General features: G+C 43.5%; 1 protein-coding gene across 1 annotated transcript in view; it reads left to right on the plus strand.

Moving 5' to 3' along the window:
• The first annotated feature begins 520 nt into the window (after positions 1-520).
• Positions 521-23,399, plus strand: part of TAF4B (TATA-box binding protein associated factor 4b) — a 46,396-nt gene continuing 23,517 nt past the window's right edge. The window contains exons 1-9 of the mRNA XM_033154786.1: positions 521-1,055; positions 11,598-11,746; positions 12,866-12,970; positions 13,617-13,784; positions 13,873-13,995; positions 15,099-15,188; positions 15,794-16,474; positions 18,850-18,982; positions 20,196-20,301. Coding sequence (XP_033010677.1) covers positions 659-1,055; positions 11,598-11,746; positions 12,866-12,970; positions 13,617-13,784; positions 13,873-13,995; positions 15,099-15,188; positions 15,794-16,474; positions 18,850-18,982; positions 20,196-20,301 — 1,952 coding nt within the window. The 5' untranslated portion in view covers positions 521-658. The remainder of the gene's footprint in view (positions 1,056-11,597; positions 11,747-12,865; positions 12,971-13,616; positions 13,785-13,872; positions 13,996-15,098; positions 15,189-15,793; positions 16,475-18,849; positions 18,983-20,195; positions 20,302-23,399) is intronic.

Here is a 23,399-nt window from a genome sequence, read left to right on the forward strand (position 1 = left end):
ATTACCAACTCCACTTACTTCCTCGAATGCAACACGCGCCTTCGGTGAGTGTGTGTGTGCGCGTGTGTGTGAGAGAGAGAACCACCAAGTGCATTCGATTTCCCCAATAACTTCCCGCCTCCGGTGTTCTTCAGCGGCGCGGGGGGTCCGTTCTCTCTGCGTGACGCCGCGTGACGCCGCCCAGCCGAGGTTGCCCGGTGTAGCCAATGAGCCGCCAGGAGAGCCAGGGCGCGTGCGCCGGCGAGCCCCGCGTGGCTATATAAACATGGCTAACGGAGAGCGAAGCCGCTTGGGGGCTGTTCCTCGGGGCGGTTCTTGGAGGAGGCGCGGGGCTCAGTAGGGCGTTGCCGGCTCGCGTGTCCTGGCTGGAGCCTTCTGCTCAATGCGAGAAGTGCCTGGCGCTACACGTGCGCACCTCTGAGCAGGGAGGAGGAGGAGGAGGAGGAGAAGCAGCCGGCAGCGGCTGCGTGACCATGTGTTTTCTGCAGCCGTGTCACTAACTCTTGCTTGGACTCTGCTGCTGCTGCTTTTGCCGCATCGTCAGCTGCGGAACCTTCGCCCGGCTCCTGGGCCCCCTCGGAGGCTGCTATGCTGTGGGCTCTCTCGGACTCTCCGGAAGGCTCCGCTCCTGCACTTTTCGCCGCGCGCCCTCTCCTCCATGACTACCCCGGGAGCAGCCGCCCTGGGGAGGGTCATGCCCTCCGGGTCTCCTGAGCTCGCTGCCTTGGCGGCCGGCTCCTCCTCCTCCGCTGCCGCCTTCTTGAATGGGGCCGGGGGGCTCCTCGAGGCCCCGGCTGCGCTGCGCGCCCAGAGCACGGCGGGGAGCCCGGCGGTCGCCTTGAACACCGAAGTTCCCCTCAACAGAGTCCCTCTTTCCGTCGCCCAGCAGCCCCGGGCGGCGTCTGCTCCCGCGGCGGGCAAAGGGGCGCCTCCGGCTCAGCAGCTCCCAAAGATGCCCGGTGCGGGGACCAGGCTGCCGACCCCGCAGCCCGGAGCCCCCAAAGCCCCGCAGACGGTGACAATACAGCTACCTGCTAACGTCCAGATCCCGCCGGGTGAGTTGCCTTCTGGTCCCTTTCCTCACAGCGCTCCTTTCGCTCCCCGTTGGATGAGGCCAGGCGCCGCCAAGTTGGTTTTGTTTTAAGCTAACGGGTCAAATCATCAGTGAACTAGTGGCGAGTTGTGGGCATCATGGTGGGATATGCCTTCTAAACATGAGAGCAGGGCCGATTGCTTCGTGGCAAAGAACTGATTCTCATGCAGACGGTCCCAGGTTCAATTTCTGTCTGGGCACGGGGACGGATGGACGGGGACTCCTGTGTTCAAACTCTGCAGAGTGCTAAGCAGGTTAAATGGTGTTTATTGTGGGGGTAGACTCTGGAGTAGCCTTCATCATGCCTTCTGATCTTTCGCAGCACCCACCCACTGAATGTTGTTGGCACCAAAATGCCAGCCTGTATCTCTGCCTCCCCCCCCACCCCTATTCAATGCAAATTCCTTGGGAAAATCAGATAGGACTTTTAAAAAAATGTTGCCAGCAGCCCACCTGCAGTATCTGTACTGTATGGTTCACAGCATTAAGTCTTTATATGGAAACACTCTGACTCAATATAAGTGAACTTTTTTATGTTCTCTGTAAGGTTGCCCTGGAAGTGTGACATAGACTATCATAGAAGTAAAGGGAAAAGTAATTGAAGGTCAGTGACTTAAAAGTTCCCAGTGCACTGACACACAACTGCATATTTGCATGAAATGACTCCACTGAACTGTTGCTAAATTGCTCATCTAAGTTATGCTTGTGCCACATATAATAAACTGACGTGAACTTCTTTGCCTGCCTGAGGTAGGCTTAGTTTCATTCTCTTCTTCCTGCCCGCTTGCAAAGATGTAATATACTTGCAAAAGTTCTCCAAAACGTTTTGACACCCAAGCTTTTAATGTCGAGACGTTTTGATACCTTGTGCGATTAAAATGTGTTTTGAAGCTAGCTTCAGCTTTGAGTTGGTATCATGTTTTTCTAATTAAAGTTCTACCTTTTTGAGAAAATGATATTGCTCTCATTTACCCAGACTTCTTCATTACTTGACAGGTGCATGTGGCAGGTGTTAAAATGACAGAATATTAGGAATTGGAACAAACAGAAATATTAGCTGTTAGACTTTGGTATGGCAGAATTTCTGTGCAGCAAATGTGACAATACAAAAATAGTTATCTAATTAGCACCCCTGGCAGGAGGGCCACTGCAGGGGCCTGTCCAGACATTGCTCTTCTTGTCACCAACAACATATGTCATGAAACCAGGAGCCATATTTTCCACCATATGAGAAGGGCTTAAAATTTCAGTTACCTATGACTTCGCTGAAGAGGTAACATCAAAACAGTGCACCTTATCTGGAATCACTGTCCAGTCTCCGTCCACTTCAGCCTCGTTGGAACATTACATGACCTACTGTTCCATCCATGCTACAGAGACTTTTTCGAACTTTGCAATTCTGCTCGATTGTGTTTGATGCTATTGTATATCATTGGCATAATAGAGTTTTTCTAGAACTGATATGTTGCTTTCGCTCTGGGTTTCGTGTTGCCTTGTTTGTTGGTTCTCGGTTGAGCTGCAACACAGGGGTTCATTTTGCTTCATGAAACTTGGTAAGTTTCAGTCTTATTCTTTGCTCCCTTGGTATGCATGAAAGGGAATGATCAACCTAGGAGATCTTGCAGTTGAAACTGAGTGTGGGTAACCTTGGAATCGGTAGTTATCTATATCTCATGGTGCTGCTTGTCTTTTTGAGGAAACATGGCACTGCCCTGATTTTCCTGCCCTGATTTTGAATCTAAGTGCCAGTGTATCTGTTGAAGGAAGGGCACAAGTTGGTAGACTCCAGAGCAGCTGCAGCTTGCTTCCTCATTTGTTTCCATATACATTTTAACGCTTGTGGCAGAAAAAACTCCTGCATAGTGGTGGCAGGGCTATTGTTGGTCACACACAAACTTTGCCACAACAAACATTACTTGCCATGAGTGCCATTGACTGATAGAGTGGCTGCAGGCCCAGAGCAAGTAAGTAACAAGTTGAAAAATGTACCTTGCCATTATTAATTGTTGCTATTTGTCCATGCTGCTAGCTGTGTTAAGGGTGACTTGTTACATCAAGACAACCTGTAGCGTGTCTTCACTGACAACATCTGAGCATTGCTGAAGGCATCAGTGATAGGGAGAATGTGCAGGAAAAAATATCGCTACCATATTTTTCTACACAACGTTTTCAGTTTTAGAAATTCGTTGTTTCATGAGATTGGCTGCATGAATGACTAAAATACATGCTGAGCTAGGCAGCTAGAATGAATAATAATGCTAGGAAAATGTACAACCAAAGTCATAATTTCTTATGACTGTTCCCAAGAAAACAATTGCTTATGCATACAGGTATTCTAGCATGCTAAAATTAGTATTTAACAGTTTTCAACACCTTAATTTTTTCCTCAAGTCTAAAGTGTGTGAATTGTAACATCTTAAAATATTTTGGAGCTGTATCCAAAGCTGCATATCTGCTCACTCAGACTTCTGTATGTGCAGTCGAACTTCTTCTTTCTCTGCAGTCCATGTACACCGTAAAAATCAGCTCTAGTGGGTTTGGGTGACCCCCCAGAGTAGATTTTTATTTATTTATTTATTTTTGCGGGGGTGCATTAGGGAAGGAGAAGAAACAAAATTCCATGTATACATACATACATACATACATACATACATACAACTATTTATTTACAGTTGTATCCCACTTTTTGCCAAATGGAGTTGGAGTAATACACAGTAAAGCACAATAGAAATGCACAGCACCCCAATAAGAGCTGGTCCAACAGAAAAAATTAACTGCCCTTCTAAAAAATCAAGGAATGTACCATATGGCTTTCCTGTGGAAGGGAGTTCCAGGGATTGGAGGCTGCTATAGAATAGTGTTTACAAGCATTTAAATACAATCAAAGCTCTCTTTCATTATTTTTGTTGAAACATAACATGTTCTTAATCAAATATTTCTATTAATCTATTTTGAGCTGCTAGAAATGGTTGAAGTTTTTATACAGCATTATACAAATTATACAAATACAGCATTATACAACATTATACAAATTAACACGGAGCTCCTTTCTTCTTCTTTTTTAATAATGTAGTTAAGTGTGATACGTCAAACCATCAATTTAGGGTGATGAGACATCTTCTGATTCAAAATTTTCCAGAAAGCCCCACATCACTGTTGGACATAGCCATAATATTTTTTTGTTTTTTCTTACTAAGATTGCACTGCTTTGAAAAACAGTAACTGATATTGCAAGCCACATGAGCGAGACATCCTTGAATGCTCAGCCTCAATGGGTTGCCATATGTAGGCAAAGATTGTCCTTGTTGCTACCTTTGCCTCTCTGCCACGGTGATTTCCTTTATTCTTGACAAAATGCAATTATGTAACCCAACTGTGCTGATGGTTTCCAGATTTTGTCATGCTTTCTACAACAGTTTAAATTGGCAGCATGAATTTATGCACCTGCAGTCTCCCTCTGTGTCATAAAAAAATCCAAAGAGTGGCAGACAAGTAAGAACCTGTACAGTGGATGCTCAGGTTGCGAACGCGATCCATGCAGGAGGCGCATTCGCAACCCATGCCACTGCGTCTGCGCACGTGTGTGACACAATTCGGCACTTCTGCGCATAGACAAAGCACGACTTAGTGTTTTTGTGCATGCGCGAGCGCCGAAACCCAGAAATAACCCATTCCGGTACTTCCAGGTTCGGCGCGTTCGCATCCCCTAGCAAGTGCAACCTGCAGCGAGCGCAAACCAAGGTATGACTGTACATGAATCTCTAGGGATAGCATAGGATGAAATCTACTTACTGTTCTTTGGCATTAGAAGTGACTTATGTGAGAACTAGAACAATTACCTAATTAACACACACACTCTATTTTTTGAAGCAATATTTTTAAGATGCAAGCATGAGCTGCAGTAGACATCATCATGGACGAATCATTCCTTTCTACTAGGGAATCATGCCTCTTCCATAATGCTGGATAGTATTAGTGCATTTAAGACAAATCATTCTGATTAATTGGGGGCATCTTTTTAGTCTTGCATTTTAAAACCAACTAAACTTGTCAATTAATAAAAATGGGATTCTGCAATAGTGCCAAAATAGAGGGTGAAATACAATATTGGGTAGATGCTCCACTGCACTGTAAAGTCCATGTGACCCACAGTAAAGTCTGTAATGAGCAGCATATGGTCCACCAGCAGGCTAGTGCTTAACTATAAGGCTGACTGTATGCAAGTTGCTGAGACCAACTTAGAAATTGTATCAGCAAGGTTATCTAGAAATTACTGGTTTTGTTTTTCCTTTCTGTTTGCTACTGTTTTCTGTCTGGTTGCTACTTTTTCTTGCTTTCTGTTTGCTACTGTTTCTGCAACTTGATTCTTTTGACTCCTTTTGTAAACAGTTCACTGAATATCAGCACATGTGCTTGGCTGCTCTGGGGAGTCGGATGCAGTTTGCCCCTTCTCGTTAAAAGATACTGCAGATCAGGATTTCCCTGGGTCTAGACTGGGGATGTCTAAAATGCTGGTGGCAACTGTACAGGTTAGAGCTGCAATTCTCTTAACTATCTTGCAGGGAGTGTCAAGTCAAGAGTGTTACGTGAGAGCCAGTGTGGTGTAGTGGTTAAGAGCGGTAGACTCGTAATCTGATGAAGCGGGTTTGCGTCTCTGCTCCTCCACATGCAGCTGCTGGGTGACCTTGGGTTGGTCACACTTCTTTGAAGTGTCTCTGCCCCACTCACCTCACAGAGTGTTTGTTGTGGGGGAGGAAGGGAAAGGAGAATGTGAGCCGCTTTGAGACTCCTTCGGGTAGTGATAAAGCGGGATATCAAATCCAAACTCTTCTTCTTCATCACAGAAAGAAATGAATGGGTGAAGAAGGGAGAGAGGACAGCAACATACAAGACAGAAAGTTGCTGCAAGTGTGCCCGGTGTCTCAAAAGGCTCATAGCAACCTTCAAGAAGAGCCTCTGACCAAACACATAGACGTTTAGTCACACACATGAATAATAATTTCACAAAGCCAGTAGGATGTTTATTTAAAATACTTGTAGCCCACTCTTCATTGTTTATACAGTTGCACAAACAAACACAATAAACCAGTATTTCTTTAAAATACAACTTAATACAGTCATACCTCGTGTTACATTTGCTTCAGGTTGCGTTTTTTTCCAGGTGGCAACCTGGAAGTACCGGAAAGGGTTACGTCCGGGTTTCTCTGCTCACGCATGCACAGTAGTGCCAAATTGCGCTTTGCGCATGCGTCAAATTGCGATGCGTAAGTGCGCAGATATGGCACTTCAGGTTGAGGGCTTTTCACATTGCGGATGGGCCTCTGGAACAGATCCCGTTTGCAACTAGAGGTACCACTGTACAGTTTATCATTGAATACACCAGCACCACTTTAGCCAAATGCTTGGGTGAATAGCCACTTGTTACATTCTGTCAAAAGTCTGTTATTGGTACTGATTGCACCTCAAAGGCCAGGGTATTCCAGGGGCCTGCTATTGAGAAAGTTGTATTCATTATACAGGATTAATAATGTACTGAAAGAACTTATTTGCATTCTGCACTGGGAATGGTTGCTCTTGCACACTGTTATTGCCATTACTCGCTAAGGTAACTACCGGTATGCTTGAACTTGGCTGAAGAATTGGGAAGTAACACTTTCTGCTTTGTAGTCAGCAAAGGCTACTGCTCTGAAACAGCAAAATTGTGGAAGCTTATGAGCCAGGCCCCAGAGAGCAACATTCCCCAACCTTGTGCCCTCCAGATACTTGAACTGGAACTCTCCTCACATCAGCTGCAGCCAGTGAAGCTGTGGGGGGTGATGGGCACCATAGTCTACACCTGGAGGGCACCAGGTTGGGCAAAGGTTGCCCTTGAGCAGGGGCAGGGTAGCAAAGTTTGCTGATGGCACTAAATTGTTCAGGGTGAGTAAAACAAATGGGATGTGAAGAGCTCTAAATGATCTGTCCAAATGTAGTGAATGGGTGGTAGAATGGCAAATGCAATTCTGTGTAAGCAAGTGTAAAGTGATGTAAGTTGTGGCAGAAAAACCTTAATTTCACATTTTAAGAATGTGGGGTCTGAACTTTCTGCTATGAGGAAAGGCTAAAACACTGGGGGCTTTCTCAAGGGTTTCAGAAAGTTTTCTGATTCATAGGAAACTTATCCAATTCAGAATTTCCCAATTTCTAATTAAAAAACCCCCCACCCCTCCTAATTTCCCAAATCTTACGATGGGAACCGAACCATGGAACTTTGGGCCTTTAGCATTCAAAGGGAAACTGTCATAAGTGCCTTTGTAGAGGTCTCAGCTGATTAAGCCACTCAGTAGCATTTTACTGGGTTGTGTTTTGAGGACCTGAGTGCTCCACAACTTACTTTCGTAGTTATTCTTCCCCATGCCTGTCTAAAATGCCGGAACAGGTAAGTGGAGGCAACAGAGGGAAATATTAAAATTGATCTTAAGTCCTCTGGCACAATAATAGCTTCTTGCTTTGAAAACCAAAGCAGAAGTACAGTATATACCAGGGATGTCCAGCAGGTCAATCGTGATCTACTGTTAGATCCCCGGGAGGTTTTGGTAGATCGCGGTCGATCGCTGTGTCCCTTTCCATTGTTAAATTAGAATCCTGCCCTGCCCCCTTGGCCCACCCTCCACGATGTAAGATGGAGTATACTGATCTGATGGTGAGTGGCTGTTCCCCTTCCTCCCTAAAAAAATAGCTCAACAACTTTGCCTTTAACTCACAAAAAACAGGGCTTTCCTCCTTCCTAAAACAAGCTCAACAACTTTGACCTGAACCCCCAAAAGGCAGTAGATCACTGTCAGTTTTTAATTCTGTGAGTAGATCGCAGTCTCTTGGGAGTTGGCCACCCCTGGTATATACAAACTACTGCACATATAGTTCTGTTGAATATAATTCCTGGGTTGGGAGGGGGGTGGGCAGGCTTAGCAGTTATTAGAAAGATTTTCAAAGCTGATGAGCAAGATAGCAATAGCCAGGGTACCTGCGCAGTGACACTTTTGTTGCCATTACCAAACACTGCCTCCTGTGGAGAGAAGTAGCAGATAGGTTTTCTTCTGGTAATGTGTTGCTTACCTGTTCTTGGGATTTTTCCAGATGTGCACTGTCCCCTTCCTTTCTATGCTCAGGGGCACCCAGCCTCCTATACAGCTGTTCTAAGGCAACAGACATCAGGCCACCCCACAGAGCACTTGTTTCGGTTCAACCCTAGAACTGTTTTTCCAGGCAGGTGTTCAAATGTGGGCGAGTGTTGTAGAATAGCGCTAGATAACCCATATTCTCAGGCACTTGTGATACATGCTTAGAATTTCATGAAGAGAAAACACACACTTAACTAGCTGCACCATTAGATGGCAGTGTTGTACAACTATGTTGCAGTTAGTGGACAGGATTATAACTATTGCAGGGCCATGTGCTTCATTCTTAAGGACATTTGGACACATGATGCGAAAAGTGCTTCTAGGCCTTTTATGCAGCCCATGTATACAAGTGAAAATAAATGTAGGGTAGAAAGTAGAACAAAGGCACCAAAGTTTTGTGGCACCCAGGCTACCCTATGTAGATTTTGCATTTTGTACTGAGATGCCAAAGCATCCCTAGTGGGGGGTTTTTGGTGTTGGTTTTTTCCCTTACAGCTAGGTCCTATGCATGCATACTTATGAATAAGTGTCAGCTTGCACCGTAGGCTTATTTAGACATGTGTGCTTAGGACTGCAGTTTCAGGCTTGCAAATTGCAGATGAGCATGAGACCCCTAATTTGCAATTTTGCTTTCATTGATACTCCTGTACCCAGCACTTCTTTACCCACACCTTTGGGAGTTGCTGATGGTTGGAAACACGTGGGTGTTTCTTACTACCTCTTTGTATATACAGTGGGTGGCGCTGTGGTCTAAACCACAGAGCCTAGCGTTTGTAGATAAATAGGTACTGCTCCGGCGGGAAGGTAAACGGCGTTTCCGTGCGCTGCTCTGGTTCGCCAGAAGCGGCTTTGTCATGCTGGCCACATGACCCGGAAAAAGTGTCTGCGGACAAACGCCGGCTCCCTCGGCCTATAGAGTGAGATGAGTGCTGCAACCCCAGAGTCGTACGCGACTGGACCTAACGGTCAGGGGTACCTTTACCGTTACCTTACTCTTTTTTTATTAATGAAGTTTATAATGTTTACTATTTATCATACAATTTCTGTGAACTATAAAGTCAACAATAAATTCGGTTTAAAGCATTTCCTCCTCTGAAGCCACAGTTGCTGTAGTTTTCCCGTATGCTTACCAGTCCCCCTCCTCATTTCTTATTTCTTCTGCCTTCTCTTCTGTTACTTGTGCCCTAGTTTATCCTTCCAGGCTGTCCCGGATCCTTCTTCCTCCCCCAACTTGGAACTACACATACCAATTAAACCTTTTCTCTAGCAGTGGTCTGTAGCTGAGAGAAGATATCAAAGGCAGGCCTTTGTTAGGCTCTCGACTTGCTACCTACAGAGTAGCTGAGGGAAGTGTTGGTGGGGGTGTCAAGAGCTTTGAGACAGTTGTTTCTCCCTAGAGTTAATGGGGGTTTTGAAAGAAGGATCGCTTGATGGTGTTGTAATAGACAGCCACACCACTCTCTTTAGAAACAAACAAGCTTCACAAGGTTTTATGTTGGTTTTGAAGCTGCCTTGGTTAGAGGTGACAATACAGCAGCACTTTCAGCTCTCCAAGTTCTTGGTCTCTAATGGCACCTACCATTTAGAGGATTTAACAAGTACCCAGTGATTACTCCTGAAATTATTGTAACTTTAAACACTCAACACAACTGTGTGGAAAGGAGGAACATACCTTTCTGCATGGTTTCTTGGCCCTTTTAAGGATGAGTTGGAAGCTTTATTAAAAAGTATACAGTGGTACCTCTGGTTACGAACGGGATCCGTTCCGGAGCCCCGTTCGCAACCTGAAAGGTCCGTATCCTGAAGCACCGAATCTGCACATGCGTGTGACGTCATTTGATGCGTCTGTGCATGTGCAAACTGCCAAACCCGGAAGTAACCCATTCTGTTACTTCCGGGTTCAGCTCATTCATATCCCGTGATGAATGCAACACGCAGCGTTTGCAACACAAGGTATGACTGTACAGGTATTTAGCAGGGATGGGGAACCTTTGGCCCATAGGACAATCTTGGCCTGTGAGGCCATTTCCCCCAAATGTGTGGTTTGTGATGCCAGCTAATGGGCACTAGGGCTGGGTTAAATCCTGTGTTGGTAACATGCCTCTGTTCCAGCGGTAAATAGTTTGTGGAAGTAGGATTAACTGGGAAGGGCTGTGTGCCTATGAGGCAGGCTTCCCCTTACTACTTTAATATCATAAACGTGTATAAGTGCCTTAAAATCAGTATTAAAATGTTAGATTCTAGAGTTGTATATGTAATTAAAAAATGCCTGATTTGAGCAAAAGAAGGCCTTCACCTTTTTTTATTTTTAAAGAATGGACCTTGTCTGGTGAAGAATATCAAGCATGAGATTTCTTGCCCAAAAAGAAACACGTAGGTGGTCTCAGAAGTATGCAGTCACACAGCATTGTCTATCAAGACTATGACAATTACTTTTTATGTATGGTATGACCTCCCCTTGGGTGCATCATGCTCCAACATTTTGGTCTTTTCAAAGGCAGGTGAAAACACACCTTGGTCCAGGCCTTTGGGGCTGGGTGTGAGGTGCATTTTGACTGCATTTTCATTTTGTTGTTGTTGCTGTTTGATTTCGTTCATGATTGTTTTGTGTTGATTTTATATATTTGTGATTTTTAAGCGTTTGTACCTTGCCCTCAGACCCCTGAGTGAAAGGGGGAGGGTTATAAATATGTGTAATTAAAAAATATTTAATACATAAGCCGTTGCCAAAAGCAGGACTAACATTGTGTTGTGGCGTGTCTTAACAACTCTATATTGCAAGCTGTGAGAGCAGAGATGCATGACTAAACTAAACCAATTCAGAATTTATTCTTAAATATGTTCGATGGATTTTTTAAAAGGCCAAACAATAAGCTACGTCTGTCATAACACTGATTGGAGCACAGCAGGGAATGTAGTAGTCTGCTGTTCAAACAGAGGAACCTAGAAGGGAAGTTTGGAATACTATAGAAGCACTGTAATAATATTGCATAATTCATGTACTGTTTATGCTGCCGACTACTTGCTTAAAAGTTTGGATTATACAAACTCAGATTTATGTACAGTGGTACCTCTGGTTAAGTACTTAATTCGTTCCAGAGGTCCGTTCTTAACCTGAAACTGTTCTTAACCTGAAGCACCACTTTAGCTAATGGGGCCTCCCGCTGCCGCTGCGCCGCCAGAGCACGATTTCTGTTCTTATCATGAAGCAAAGTTCATAACCTGAAGCGTTGTTTCTGCGTTAGCGGAGTATGTAACCTGAAGCGTACGTAACCTGAGGTACCAGTGTACTTGCTCTTAAGAATGTGCAGTGGAAGGATCTGATAGTATCTTCTTCCCTGCAGGAACGGTTCTTGTCAGAAGCAGCACTGGACAACTGATGCTGGTGTCCCAACAAGCACTTGCTCAAGTGCAAAGCCAGTCCCTAAAGAACCCAATTGTACGGCAGTCATTGCCTGTAAATGCACCCACAGTCAAAGTACAGACTGTACAGGTAAATAAACTCTGTAATAGCAGTTTTGTTGTGTATTTCTTCTGCTTTTCACAGGACTTGGGCCAGTGTATGTCACTCTCAGGGGTGTGGGTGCAGCAGTGAAGTGAATCTAGTCTAGATGCAGGAATCATTTCCATTTTCTGCCGGCACCACTTGCCCGCATGTAGGAGCTTAAACAACTTTAAAATGTTAGGCAGGGGTGGAGCTAGGGGGCAGGGGGGCGGGCCGCCCCGGGTACCGCCCTGGGGAGGGTGACACTCTGGGGGCAGGCCCCACCCCCGCGGCAACTTTTAAAAGGCCGCAACGCGCGAACAGCAGCACAGCGTCTGTGCTGCTGTTCCCGCGCTGCAGCCTTAAAGGTTGCCGCACCACACGGAAGGGGTGCCGGCCGATCGTGCCCGCCATCTTGGGTATACATGCGCAGTCCACCCAAGATGGCGGGCGCGATCAGCCGGCACCCCTTTCGACTGGCGATCGCGCCGCGCTGCGTTCTAAGGTTGCAGCGGGTGAACAGCAGCGCTGCTGTTCGCCCGCTGCAGCCTTAAAACGCAGCGCGGCGTGGCCCGGTGCTGGTCAGAAGCGGTGCCGGCGATCGCGCCCACCATCTTCGGTAGACTGCGCATGTCCACACATGCGCAGTCCACCCAGGAGGCTGCGCACGCGTTGTGACGTCACGATGCGCGCGCGGGGAGGGGTGCCTTTCAAGTTTGCCGCCCCGGGCGGCAGATTGGCTCACTCCGCCCCTGATGTTAGGCAAGCTTTAGTTGCCTATATAGTACAGTGGTTTTCTGTTCTTTCCTCTGCATTCAGCTTGCTCATACCAGCTATCACTGTTACTATATGGATAGAAAAATAATTATCTCAATATGCAGAAATAAAAATACTTGAACAGTCATAGCCTGAAATGCCGCTTAAGTCATAGCATTTCTGCCTATCCATAGAAAGAAGCCTTCTCTACTTAGCATGCTCCTGGATCCTCCTCTGCATCATTTGCATCTTGAAGTTGGGACAAATAACACTGATGTGTCCAGTTAGAAGGAAATGGTGCTTGGCAGCTTACCTGAGATTTCATTTTGAGGCTTTTACCTAACAATATATTTCCTATTATCTTTCTGAAAGAATTCTGGAACTCAAGTACTGAAAGTATCAGCTGATCCTCATACAACAGTGACTTGGACAACTCCTCCTGTTAATTCTAATGTTAAGAAGCCTGCTGTAATCCAGGTATGACATCCTTGTTATTTTTTGGCACTTAAACTTTTTAGCCCACTGAGTCACAAATGTAATAAAATGGCAAGGTGGCTTTATAAATCATGCTGCGTGTATCTTTTATATACATGTACCCAATAGTGCACTTGCCAATGTAACTCAAAACATACTGAGAAACAGGAAAACTACCCCCCTCCCCGGTCATCTGCCTCATTCAAGTTGCCATATGGGTTGGGTTAGTCATCCTTATTCCCCAGCCAATGGTAGTGTCTAATGCCTGAACCTGACTGCAATAAAGGAGTCTACCTCTAAACATAATGCTTTATGAGCTCTCTTCAGTGATGGTCATTCTCAGCTTCTGGTGGTTGATGGAAATGTGCACGGTTGTTAGGATTACTATCTGTCAGACAAAACCGTTATTGCTAAATCTAAATGTAGGTTCACATGAGCTAATCTGTATGCATAATGTTATGTGTACCTGCTTGCTTTCTCCTAAAAGCGAATGGGAGACTTTGTTGGAAAGTTGTGTTGGAGGGTAGTAGGCACCAACACCAGTAGAACAAAGGTGCCTTCCTGATATTAATATTAATGTAGCAGCTTTAGATCTGCTTTTTTCCTGCCAGAATTGAATCTAGCTACTTAAATGTTTCATTTCTTCCAGTCAATAGCATCAACAAACAATAGCAGCACCACAGTTGCGGCTGCAAAGTCTTTGATGACCGGATCATTGGCAAAGCCTCCTATTTCTGATTCTTCTGCGCTCTCTCTTGCTCCAAAGCCAGTCCCTGACACAGAAAGAAGGACAGTAGCACAAGCCAGCACCTCTAAAGTAAGTGCAAAGCAGTCTAAGATTGCTTACCTTTCCCAGTATTTCAGAACTGAACAGAAGTTAATTTACTCTTTTGGCTTATTATCAGGAAATGCTGGAAAATGTGAAAAAGTGCAAAAACTTCCTAGCAACACTAATAAAACTGGCATCCAGTGGGCCTCAAGCACCTGAAATGGGGCAGAATGTGAAGAACCTGGTACAAAGTCTGTTGGTAAAAGTTCATCTGCAAGTATTTGTGCCCTGATCCTAAATGTATTTACTCAGAAGTGATTTGTGTGCACACAGGCAATAAGGGTGTGAAGTACAGGATGGATTAATTCCATGGGGGCATACTAGAGGCCACAATGTCATTGGCTACAGTGCACAGTTGGGCATGGCATAAGGCAAGGATCCTGGTCATCAGGCAGCCTGGCTGCAGGCCAATGTTCCATTCCTAGCCTGGGTGCTGGGACAACATTCAGACGGATGCAGGATTCTCAGGCACACCACAATGTGAGCCGCTCTTGCAGACCTCTCAAACAATGAAAGGCTCCTTTTTTCCAACAAGTTTTTCTGTAACATGTCTAGATATGCATGTGCCATGAACAGGGAAGTTTAGGTTGCAAAATGGAGTTTGCAATATGCTAGGGTTGCGCTATTTCAAAAGATGAAAATCCGACATGGGTTGCCATACATCTGTTTAGTGGTTTTTGGAAATTCTGCACGGACACTATTTCCAATGGACGAATCCCAGATATGTCCGGGAAATGGCAGATCTAGCATTTGCAAAGTTTTTAGTCTTCTGCAGCACGCTCATTAAGGTTGGAGTGTCATAATTGCCAGAAGCTGATCCCATTCTTTTTCACAGGGTGGCTGGTATAGCGTGTATGACATAGCAATACTTCTGTAGCTCTGTTTTTGTTTACCTGAGCATGTTCAGAATAGGCAAGTTAAATACTGCCTGTTAAACAAATAGGAAGGGTTTTGTTTTATTTTAGCTGCTTCTGGATACAAACTAGTAGAAATGTGACTCTCTGCAATCTGCCTCTAGTCATGTGGCAGAAATATTGCACAGAAGGCAAGTAATTTTTTTCTAGGAACAACTTAGAAATCTAACTTATTGCCCTCAGTTGCTGGTTCTTAACCAGTGAAGAATTTGTCTTAGATTACTTTTGAGAGCCTGCTGATAACCTTTCTTCAATTTAACTGTAGAATAGAATATGCAGCCTATGAAATGGTTAGTACTAGAAAGTTAGTGAATTGGTGTGTTCAGTTTAGGCACATCTGGAGAAACGACACGTTACATTTTTGCTACCATTTTCCTTTCCTATCTAGGAAGCCAAAATGGAACCTGAAGAATTTACTAGAAAACTGTACATTGAGCTAAAGTCTTCCCCTCAGCCCTATCTTCTCCCTTTTCTTAAGGTATGTTTAAATGAATTTGCTCCATATTTTAAGTATCAAAGTGGTGATGGTCCTTGATGGTTGGGCGATAGGTTGTTCTGAAATGTCAGGAGAATTAATTTGTAAAGCAAAACACACAGGGACTCAGCATGAAATGGTTGGTGTGGGAAAGTGGGCCCCTCCAGTGAAATTCTGTCCGTGCCTCCATGATGTTTTGATGAGAAGTGGGACCCCCCATGTCTGTTATATTGGACCATGTAGTGTGAGGCTAGCTGGCATAAACCTGCATATACTATTTGGGTAAATTCTACCCATTCAGGGGAAACTTCCTGCCCATTCAGGTTCTTGTGGCTCTCACTTCAGGACCAGCTTCATAAATGTGTCTGGGATGTTGTCCAGTGTGCTTAGTGCAGATTTGTTAATGATTGCAAAGGCAAACAGCCTGAACTTTAGGAAGTTTCCTTGAAGATCAGATGTGATAATTTTTATTGTTTAGTTGGTGTGCTAGTTATCTTTAATGTTTTAGCAGTGACAATGATACTGTTCAGTGAGGCACAGTGCAGTGTGAATGGTGGAAGGAAAATGCAGGATCTTAATTCTTTTCTATTGCTTTCTTCCTTGCCTAGAAAAGTATGCTTGCCTTACGGCAATTAATGCCTAACCCACAGGCTTTTATACAGCAGTGTCTTCAACAATCGGGACCACAAACAGCTCCTCCTATTTGTAGCACAGCATCATCCACTTCTTTGGTACTTGCTGCCAACACTCCTGTGACTGCGACCTCTCTTAAAATTCCGGCGGGGATACCCTCCCAACAGACTTCAGGCCCAGTCCTCTGTACATCAGGGGTGACAAGAGGATCTGGTTCTCTTCAGCTTGTTCGGACCACTCCTGCTTTGTCAGGGACACTCTCCCTTCAAGGTGCCAGCCCCGTTCCCTCCACTAAACCAACTACAGGAATAAATACTGTGAGAGCTGTACACCCAGTCTCCTCCACTGCAATGGTGGCAACTGGTACCACTTCTCTCCAGGTTGTGAAACCAGTCCGTACCCCTGTAATGTCGTCTTCACCTGCATTTGCTGCTCTTAGTTCTGCAAAGTCAGTCTCTTCTGCTGCAGCAACATCTCTACAAGCTCTAAAGCCAACCTTGACTACTGCTGCAGCAACTGCTACAACAGCAGTAACTGCGTCTCTCCAGTCCTTAATGCCAGTTGCTGGGAAACCGATCACTATCAGAGTTGCCCATCCCAATTCTGTCCTTTGCCATTCAGCTCAGACATCACAGGCTGTAAAGGTAAAGCAGCTGGTAAGAGAAGTTTATCTTGATCTTGATCTGTAAAGCTTTGATGCGAGTTACGTTGTCTGTTGCCCCATTGAAGTTTGCTAACCTTAGCAGTTTAGCCGAGCCAGCAATTCAAAGGCATTTTATCAGCATATAATTAAAACGGCACTTGTGCATTTGCCCCTTACGTACCTTGCATAACTTGACACCTGAGATGTCCATTTTAAAAGGTTAATAATACATGAGGAAAGGGGCAGTATGGAGATATGTGAGTACTAAGCAACAATGAGGAGAATATCTGTCTGATAATAGCCCACTCAAAGAATCAGGAATGTTTAGCACCCATCTCCATGAATGAAACTCTGGCAGATACTAAACAGAACAGCTTTTTAGATATTTGACAATGTAAACTAAGCATTCCAATACCAGCAGAATTTTACTGAGCATGAATGCTTGAACTGGGTGTGTGTTTGCACAGTTCACCCATTCTGTGTACTTGACCATAGACAGACCATTATACCTTGGCCTCATTCCCATAATACAGATTGGGGGGATATGGTCTACTTTACTGGGTTATTGTACCGATTAAAGACTATGTTTTGTACTTTGAATGCTCAAGGGCTGTACAAAAATGTTAAATGGTGATGGTTGACTCAGCTCCCCACTGCTACGTCTGTCTCATTTGAAGTCACCATAGATACTGTTGTTTGACATCCCTTTTCTCCCTGATCTACCAACTGAAAGAGATGTTAAAGTTACTGTGCAGTTATTTTTTGTTTGATAAGGAGAGCAGGAAACCTTTCACAGACAGATAAAAGAAAGCACTACTTCATGCAGCACATAGTTAAGCTATGGAACTTGCTCCCGCAGGGGGCATTGATGGCTGCCATCTTGGATGTCTTTAGAAAGAGGCTCAGACAAGTTCAGTGGCTACTAACTGTGATGGCTGTGTTGTGCCTCCACAGTTGGAAGCAGTTTGCTTCTGAATACCGGTTGCTAGAAACTGCAGGAGAGGAGAGTGCTCAGGTCCTCCTCGTGCATTTCCTGCAGGCATCTGCTTGGCTACTGCGAGAACAGGATGTTAGACGAGATGGGCCATTGGCCTGATCCATCAGACTTTTCTTAGGTTATTAAATTTGCAGTGCTGCAAATTGTACATACACACTGTGTGGAGAGCTCCATTATTAGGTATCGGATACGGCCTCTTAAGGATAGGGGTGTTTTTTCTGTCTGACATATAACATTTTCTGTCTCTAGAATTGGTGCTCTTCATCCTTTGGATACTGTGGGACTGCAACTTTAATAATTCCTGAGAGTTAGGGCTAAGAGACAGCGGATGATGGAATTTGTAGTTCAACATCAGCTGGGGATCCATAGTTGAAGAAAACACCAATGTTTCGCTGGAAATACCATCGCATTTTTCTCTTGGCAGTTTTTAAATGTCCACCTAGTTTTTATTTGTACAGGTTCATGTCACTGGGAAGATTCTCAATTCCTCCCATGGAAATGGAAGAGTTTGATCCTGGTTTTTTATTTTTTTACGTTTGGGGTGTGTGTGTGGGGGGGGGGGTTAAGCATCTCCTGCTTTGGGCATAAAGAAGTTCGCACCATTCAAACTTCACCACAGAACCCCTACATCAAACTTGTTAGTATTCTGGAAAGCTGTTGAATTTATGGGAACAGGAGAGGTTAGAAGGCACTTTTAGTCTTGTAAAACATTGGGGATACATAATGTCTTTAACTGTGAGCCATGGCAAAATGGCTTCTGATATTTGCCCTTTTGAGTCGTAGCAGTAGGTAGCTTTGATCTCATTTTATGATCAAACAGATTTATTTAAGATAATTTCATCCTGCTTTTTGACATTATCCCCAAAGCAGTTTCATGTGTTTAAACCAACATCAAACAGCCAATAAAACAGTAAAAAAAAATCGAAGAGGAGCACCAGCAGTTTGACACAAGTTCATAAATTCACTAGATCCACAAATCCCTTCTGAAGCAAATTCCAGCTGTCCTAAACAGGAAAGACTAGGGGGAGAAAGTTTCATAATCTCATTGGTGCCACTGGGAAAGGCCTGTTCCATATTGCAAACTTTTGCACCTCTGATAGAAGGGAGAACACTGAGCAGTGGTTCTATCGGTGTCTTTTAAGTGTGCAAATAAGTTTATATCGGAATGCTCACAAAGCATGTGTCCTACTAATATGATTGTACCCATTATTGCTGAAAGAGTGGAGTCAGACTTCTAAAACCATTTGGCATGCTAATGTTGTTTACAATATTGATCTTGGGTGACTTGGTCAGCCCTATTGCACTTTCATATGTATGACTAACTTGGTCTAATATTGTCACTGTTTAGATTTGCAATATGTGCTGAGTACTTTTATGTGTAACTTTTCCAGATAGTCCAGCAGCCTTCAGGAAGTATCTTGAAAAAAGTGGTCACACTCGAACAGGCTTCACTCCATGCTGTGAACAAATCAGGTGAAAAAGTGCCATTAAACACTTTGATCCAGTCTAGCCAGTTTCCTGCAGGTACAGTTAAGTTATCTGGCTGATTTCAGACCTCATACCCAAACCATAGCTTGCATAGGTTTCTGTTAACTGCCTTGAGACCTCTGGGTATAGGGCGGTATATAAATTAAATAAATAAATAAAGTAAAAATTGATTTGAACCACAAAGTGCACACCATGCTGTTTCCACTTTACAAAATGTATCTCTGTGCTTGGAAGGGGTGTCCTGCATTTCAGTGGTACAGCTCAATGTTTGTCTGATGCCAATAAGCAGGGAATTCCAAAGTGTCCAAAGATTGTTTTCTTACAGCTGTGGAACTAGTATTACGTGGCACCTGTAATGGCACCAGTTCCACTTATCAAAGTGGTTGAGTGGGCACATTTGGGTTAAGGTGATCATGCAAGTGAACTGCTCCCTAGCCATTAAGGGCTTTATATACCAATAGTAACGCCCTGAACTTGGCCAGGTAAGAAAATGACAACCACTGCAGATCTCTGAGCAGGGGTGTTGCATGCTGACAGATTCTCATTCCTGTCAGCAAGTGAACTGCAGCTGTATGCACTAACAGCAGTTTCTGGGTTAAGCACAAAGGAAGCCCCACATAGAGTTGCTTGGTTGAAGTAGTTGAACTCTGAAGTCACCAGGTTCACAAAAATGTTTAAAACGGGGATAAGGTAGGCTTGGGGATCTGTTAGCGTTGCACACTGTAGTTAATTGCAACATGTTACTCAGCTGCTAAGAAACCAGCACTTGTTGCCAATTTACCAGGCTCAAAGTTGTAAACAACTTGGTCCAAAGATGCATTAAGGGTTTGTCTGATTCTGTATGTTCCATCTGGATCACTGAGATCCTCTAATGAGGAACTTCTAGTGGTTCCACTTACCTCTGATGTTAGGGAGGTTGTCTTGAAATTCACTTGGAGAGCTCTCTTAATTACAAGAGGGAGCAGCCTTTGTTAAAGTCAACAGTTACAGATACCTTTGATGTTGGAATATTCTTGGCTATAGCACAGTAGTCCAGGTGTCCATGTCCTGATAAAATAACTTGAGCAGATAATGTATATGGGAACTGCATTTGTGACCTTGAAGCAAATACGCAGCTTTCATTAAAAAAAAAACAGAAAAGAAAAATCCTGGACACAGTCTCTCCAGATATCTGTTCTTGGATGCGCTGTGCGCTGAATGTCATTGAGGATTTTGCTTTCTGCTATGGATTGTTCATCTTTTTTTTTAGGTTCCATTGTGAAACAAATTACCCTGCCAGGAAACAAAATTCTGTCGCTTCAAGCATCTCCTGTTCAGAGAAATAAAATAAGGGAGAACGGAACAAAATCCTTCAGGTAAAAAATAAACAAAGTCGGAAGTTTGTGTACTATGGGAAAGCCTGGCTTGGAGGGGGGAGGGGGTGGGAAGCAAACAGCCACAGAGAATCAAGTGATTCCTAAATAAATATTTAAGATTTCTGATGGGAGTTTTTGCTTCCTTTGTTCTGATGTTTTAGTGCTAATGAAAGGAAAAGCCTAAAATTTGCCCTGCCAGCTGTTTCAGATATTTACATTCCAGAGCTTGATTGGGTTATATGCTCCTGAAGTCCAGGCTTTTATTTATCTAGCTGCTAATCCTAGTACTTTTATTTTGAACTCCTTATCCTGTCTTCTAACTGTCGAACTGATTAAATGAATTTGCACATTGCAAAATATCAGTATTGCTACCCCATTGAAGGAAAATACAATTTAAGTCTGTGGGAACTAAATCTTCACACATTTTAAAGAGTTTTCTTTGGATTTGAGATTGCTTTATCCTAAGTAATAGGAATAAAATGCTTGAACAAATCATACATTTTAAAGTATATGTGAGCGGATTTTAATTGCACACTTAATATTCAAAAAAGAATATTAATGAAATTAGATAATTCAATCAATTCTTGTTGGAACACTTAAAGAAAAAGTCATTGTAATATAACATTATTCCATAAATTATGAACAAAGATTGTATTTCACTGATCCTGTTAAGCTGCTTTCTAAAGTAACTTGATGAAAATAAGTCAGCTTCATTAATAACTCTACATACCATATTTTTCTTAGTTATTCTATTGGGATTTGAGGTAGTCAAATATACTACATTTGCCCATTGCTGATAGATTTAAGCTATTTCTAAGTTGGCATACTCTATTCCTTTTAAATAGCCCAGCAACCTTTTTGTAGGGTTCAGAGGGGTATCATACCTGTTAGCTGAATCTTACCTAGGGTTTAATACAGACTTGAGATTTATTAACAGATTTCAATTGAAATCAGATGTGTTTAGTTGTCTGTAATTGTTGGAAAAGCTATATTTGCTTTCATTGCCCTGAAAAATCATTTGAGTATGGCCAGTAACTGGAAGGAAAATCCCTTTCAGATTTCTGTTGCATAAAAGGCTCAGAAGTTGACACATTTAGTGTAGTCCACTCTTGGGGCAAAAAGTCACTCCAGAACATCTTGGCCCCTTCCTTTATTGGGCTCTAGCCTTTCCCCTTAAACTAGTGCTGTGCTACCTTTTGGTGTAATAGCACGAGGATTTAGTAGAAGTCTGTGCCATGCATAAAAGGTTTTGGGTTTGGAGAGGGAGGCAAGGATGACAGTGGCACCTTGTGCAGAAGGGGAACCTTTGGCTGTTCAGAAGTTGTTGGGACTACAGCTCCTACCACCCCTGAAGATTAGCCATGCCGGCTGGGGCCATAGGGCATATGTGTGGCATTCAGCTAAGTTCTAGACACTTCAATGCACATGATAAGGTAGGCCCAGATAAGATATCTGGTGGAGGGCCATAGGTATAAGACAGGCTTCCTCAAACTTGGCCCTCCAGATGTTTTTGGCCTACAACTCCCTTGATCCCTAACTAGCAGGACCACTGGTCAGGGATGATGGGAATTGTAGTCTCAAAACATTTGGAGGGCCGAGTTTGAGGAAGCCTGGTATACGATGTGAGAGCAACTCTACTAATTTAGTGCTAGTATATTATGGCAAAAGACTGTAGCAAGGGAGCTTTCCCCCTCCAAATGTGGAAGGTTAGGGTAGCTGCTTTAGCTGTAGTGCAGGAAGTTTCTGTTCTCACTACTACTTCTAAGTTGTAGCATAAGGTCTGACATCCCAGCAGTTGGCAGCATCAAATGCTCTGAACTTCTATCATATAATTAAAACTGAAAGATAACTGTGCTAATTCATGGCTGTTAAGGAAGATTATTTCACTATCTCTGTCTGCAGATTCTAGCTGGAAAAGTTACACTACCTACAAGAGACTATGTACTTGGGGGTTGGGGAACTAAATGCTTTCCCCAAACTCTGGTCTGTGGACCACATAGAGCTTCATTCATGTGGTCCATGGGGTGTCTGGATCTGTGGTTGAATGTGGAAGGTGGTGCATACATCATGTTAAATATTCGTATTCATTTTAATCGTATTGCTATTGCTTGGGTTCATTTCTTACATTGCAATACAATTTGAATTCCACGGAATTCAAATTGTAACTCAATAACATACAATATATGGGAAATAAAAATATGATCAAAATCATGCAGCACCTAGTGTAGCACATTAAAATTCCTACAACATGCGGGGGGGGGGGACATTAAGTTGGTCCACCAAGACCTGTTGCAATTTTCAAGTGGTCCATGGTGAAAAGAGTTTGGGAGCCATTGTTTTTGAAGCATCACACTTCGGTAAAAAGAATGGCAATCTGAAATCCTTCATCCTAAAGCTAGAACAATCTTACTTTTGTCCAGATGTCTTAATTTTGCTTTTTACCTGTGTGAGAGCTTTCTTAAATGTAAAGAAAGACAATGAACACAGATGAGTATGTAGCTGCTACCAACCTAATCCTAGGTTAAATTTTAAATTGCTCCATGCAGATTTCGATTAGCAGCCTCTGGCTGGCATCTTACAGGCTTTAGCTCAAGCCTGTCCTTATTTTTAGAACAATTGTGTAATTAAAATAGTGAAAAGTGCAGGGCCAATATTTGAACAGCAGAGGGTGCTAAAGACTTATTAAGTTTTTTTGTGTGTTTCTTCATTGAAAAGTTTACTAAATGAGATATACTAAATGAGAAAACCAGAAGGGACTTGCTTCAGTTGGAAAGTTTGATTAGATCAGTGTACTCCACACTTAAGGACATAGTTATGAGCCAAACTAATAAAATGCTTAAGTAGAGAGAAGCAACTTCTGTAATTGACAAAATAAAAGTTCCAGTATTAATGGTTCCTGTGGATAATCCATAACCACCGCAGGAGGAAATATTGCTGTTGGCAATCAGTCTGATCCTGGGGATTCAGTCCCAAGTATACCTTGGTGAAAAGGTCAGTTCATGTCACCCCCTAATCTTGAGCATGTTGCTCAGCTGACCCTTAAGTGCATTTTTATTACCATGTTCACTAAAATATGAACAAATGGGTTCAAGACCAAT

This window comes from Lacerta agilis, chromosome 7, assembly GCF_009819535.1.
Source record: "Lacerta agilis isolate rLacAgi1 chromosome 7, rLacAgi1.pri, whole genome shotgun sequence".
NCBI classification, from domain to species: domain Eukaryota; kingdom Metazoa; phylum Chordata; class Lepidosauria; order Squamata; family Lacertidae; genus Lacerta; species Lacerta agilis.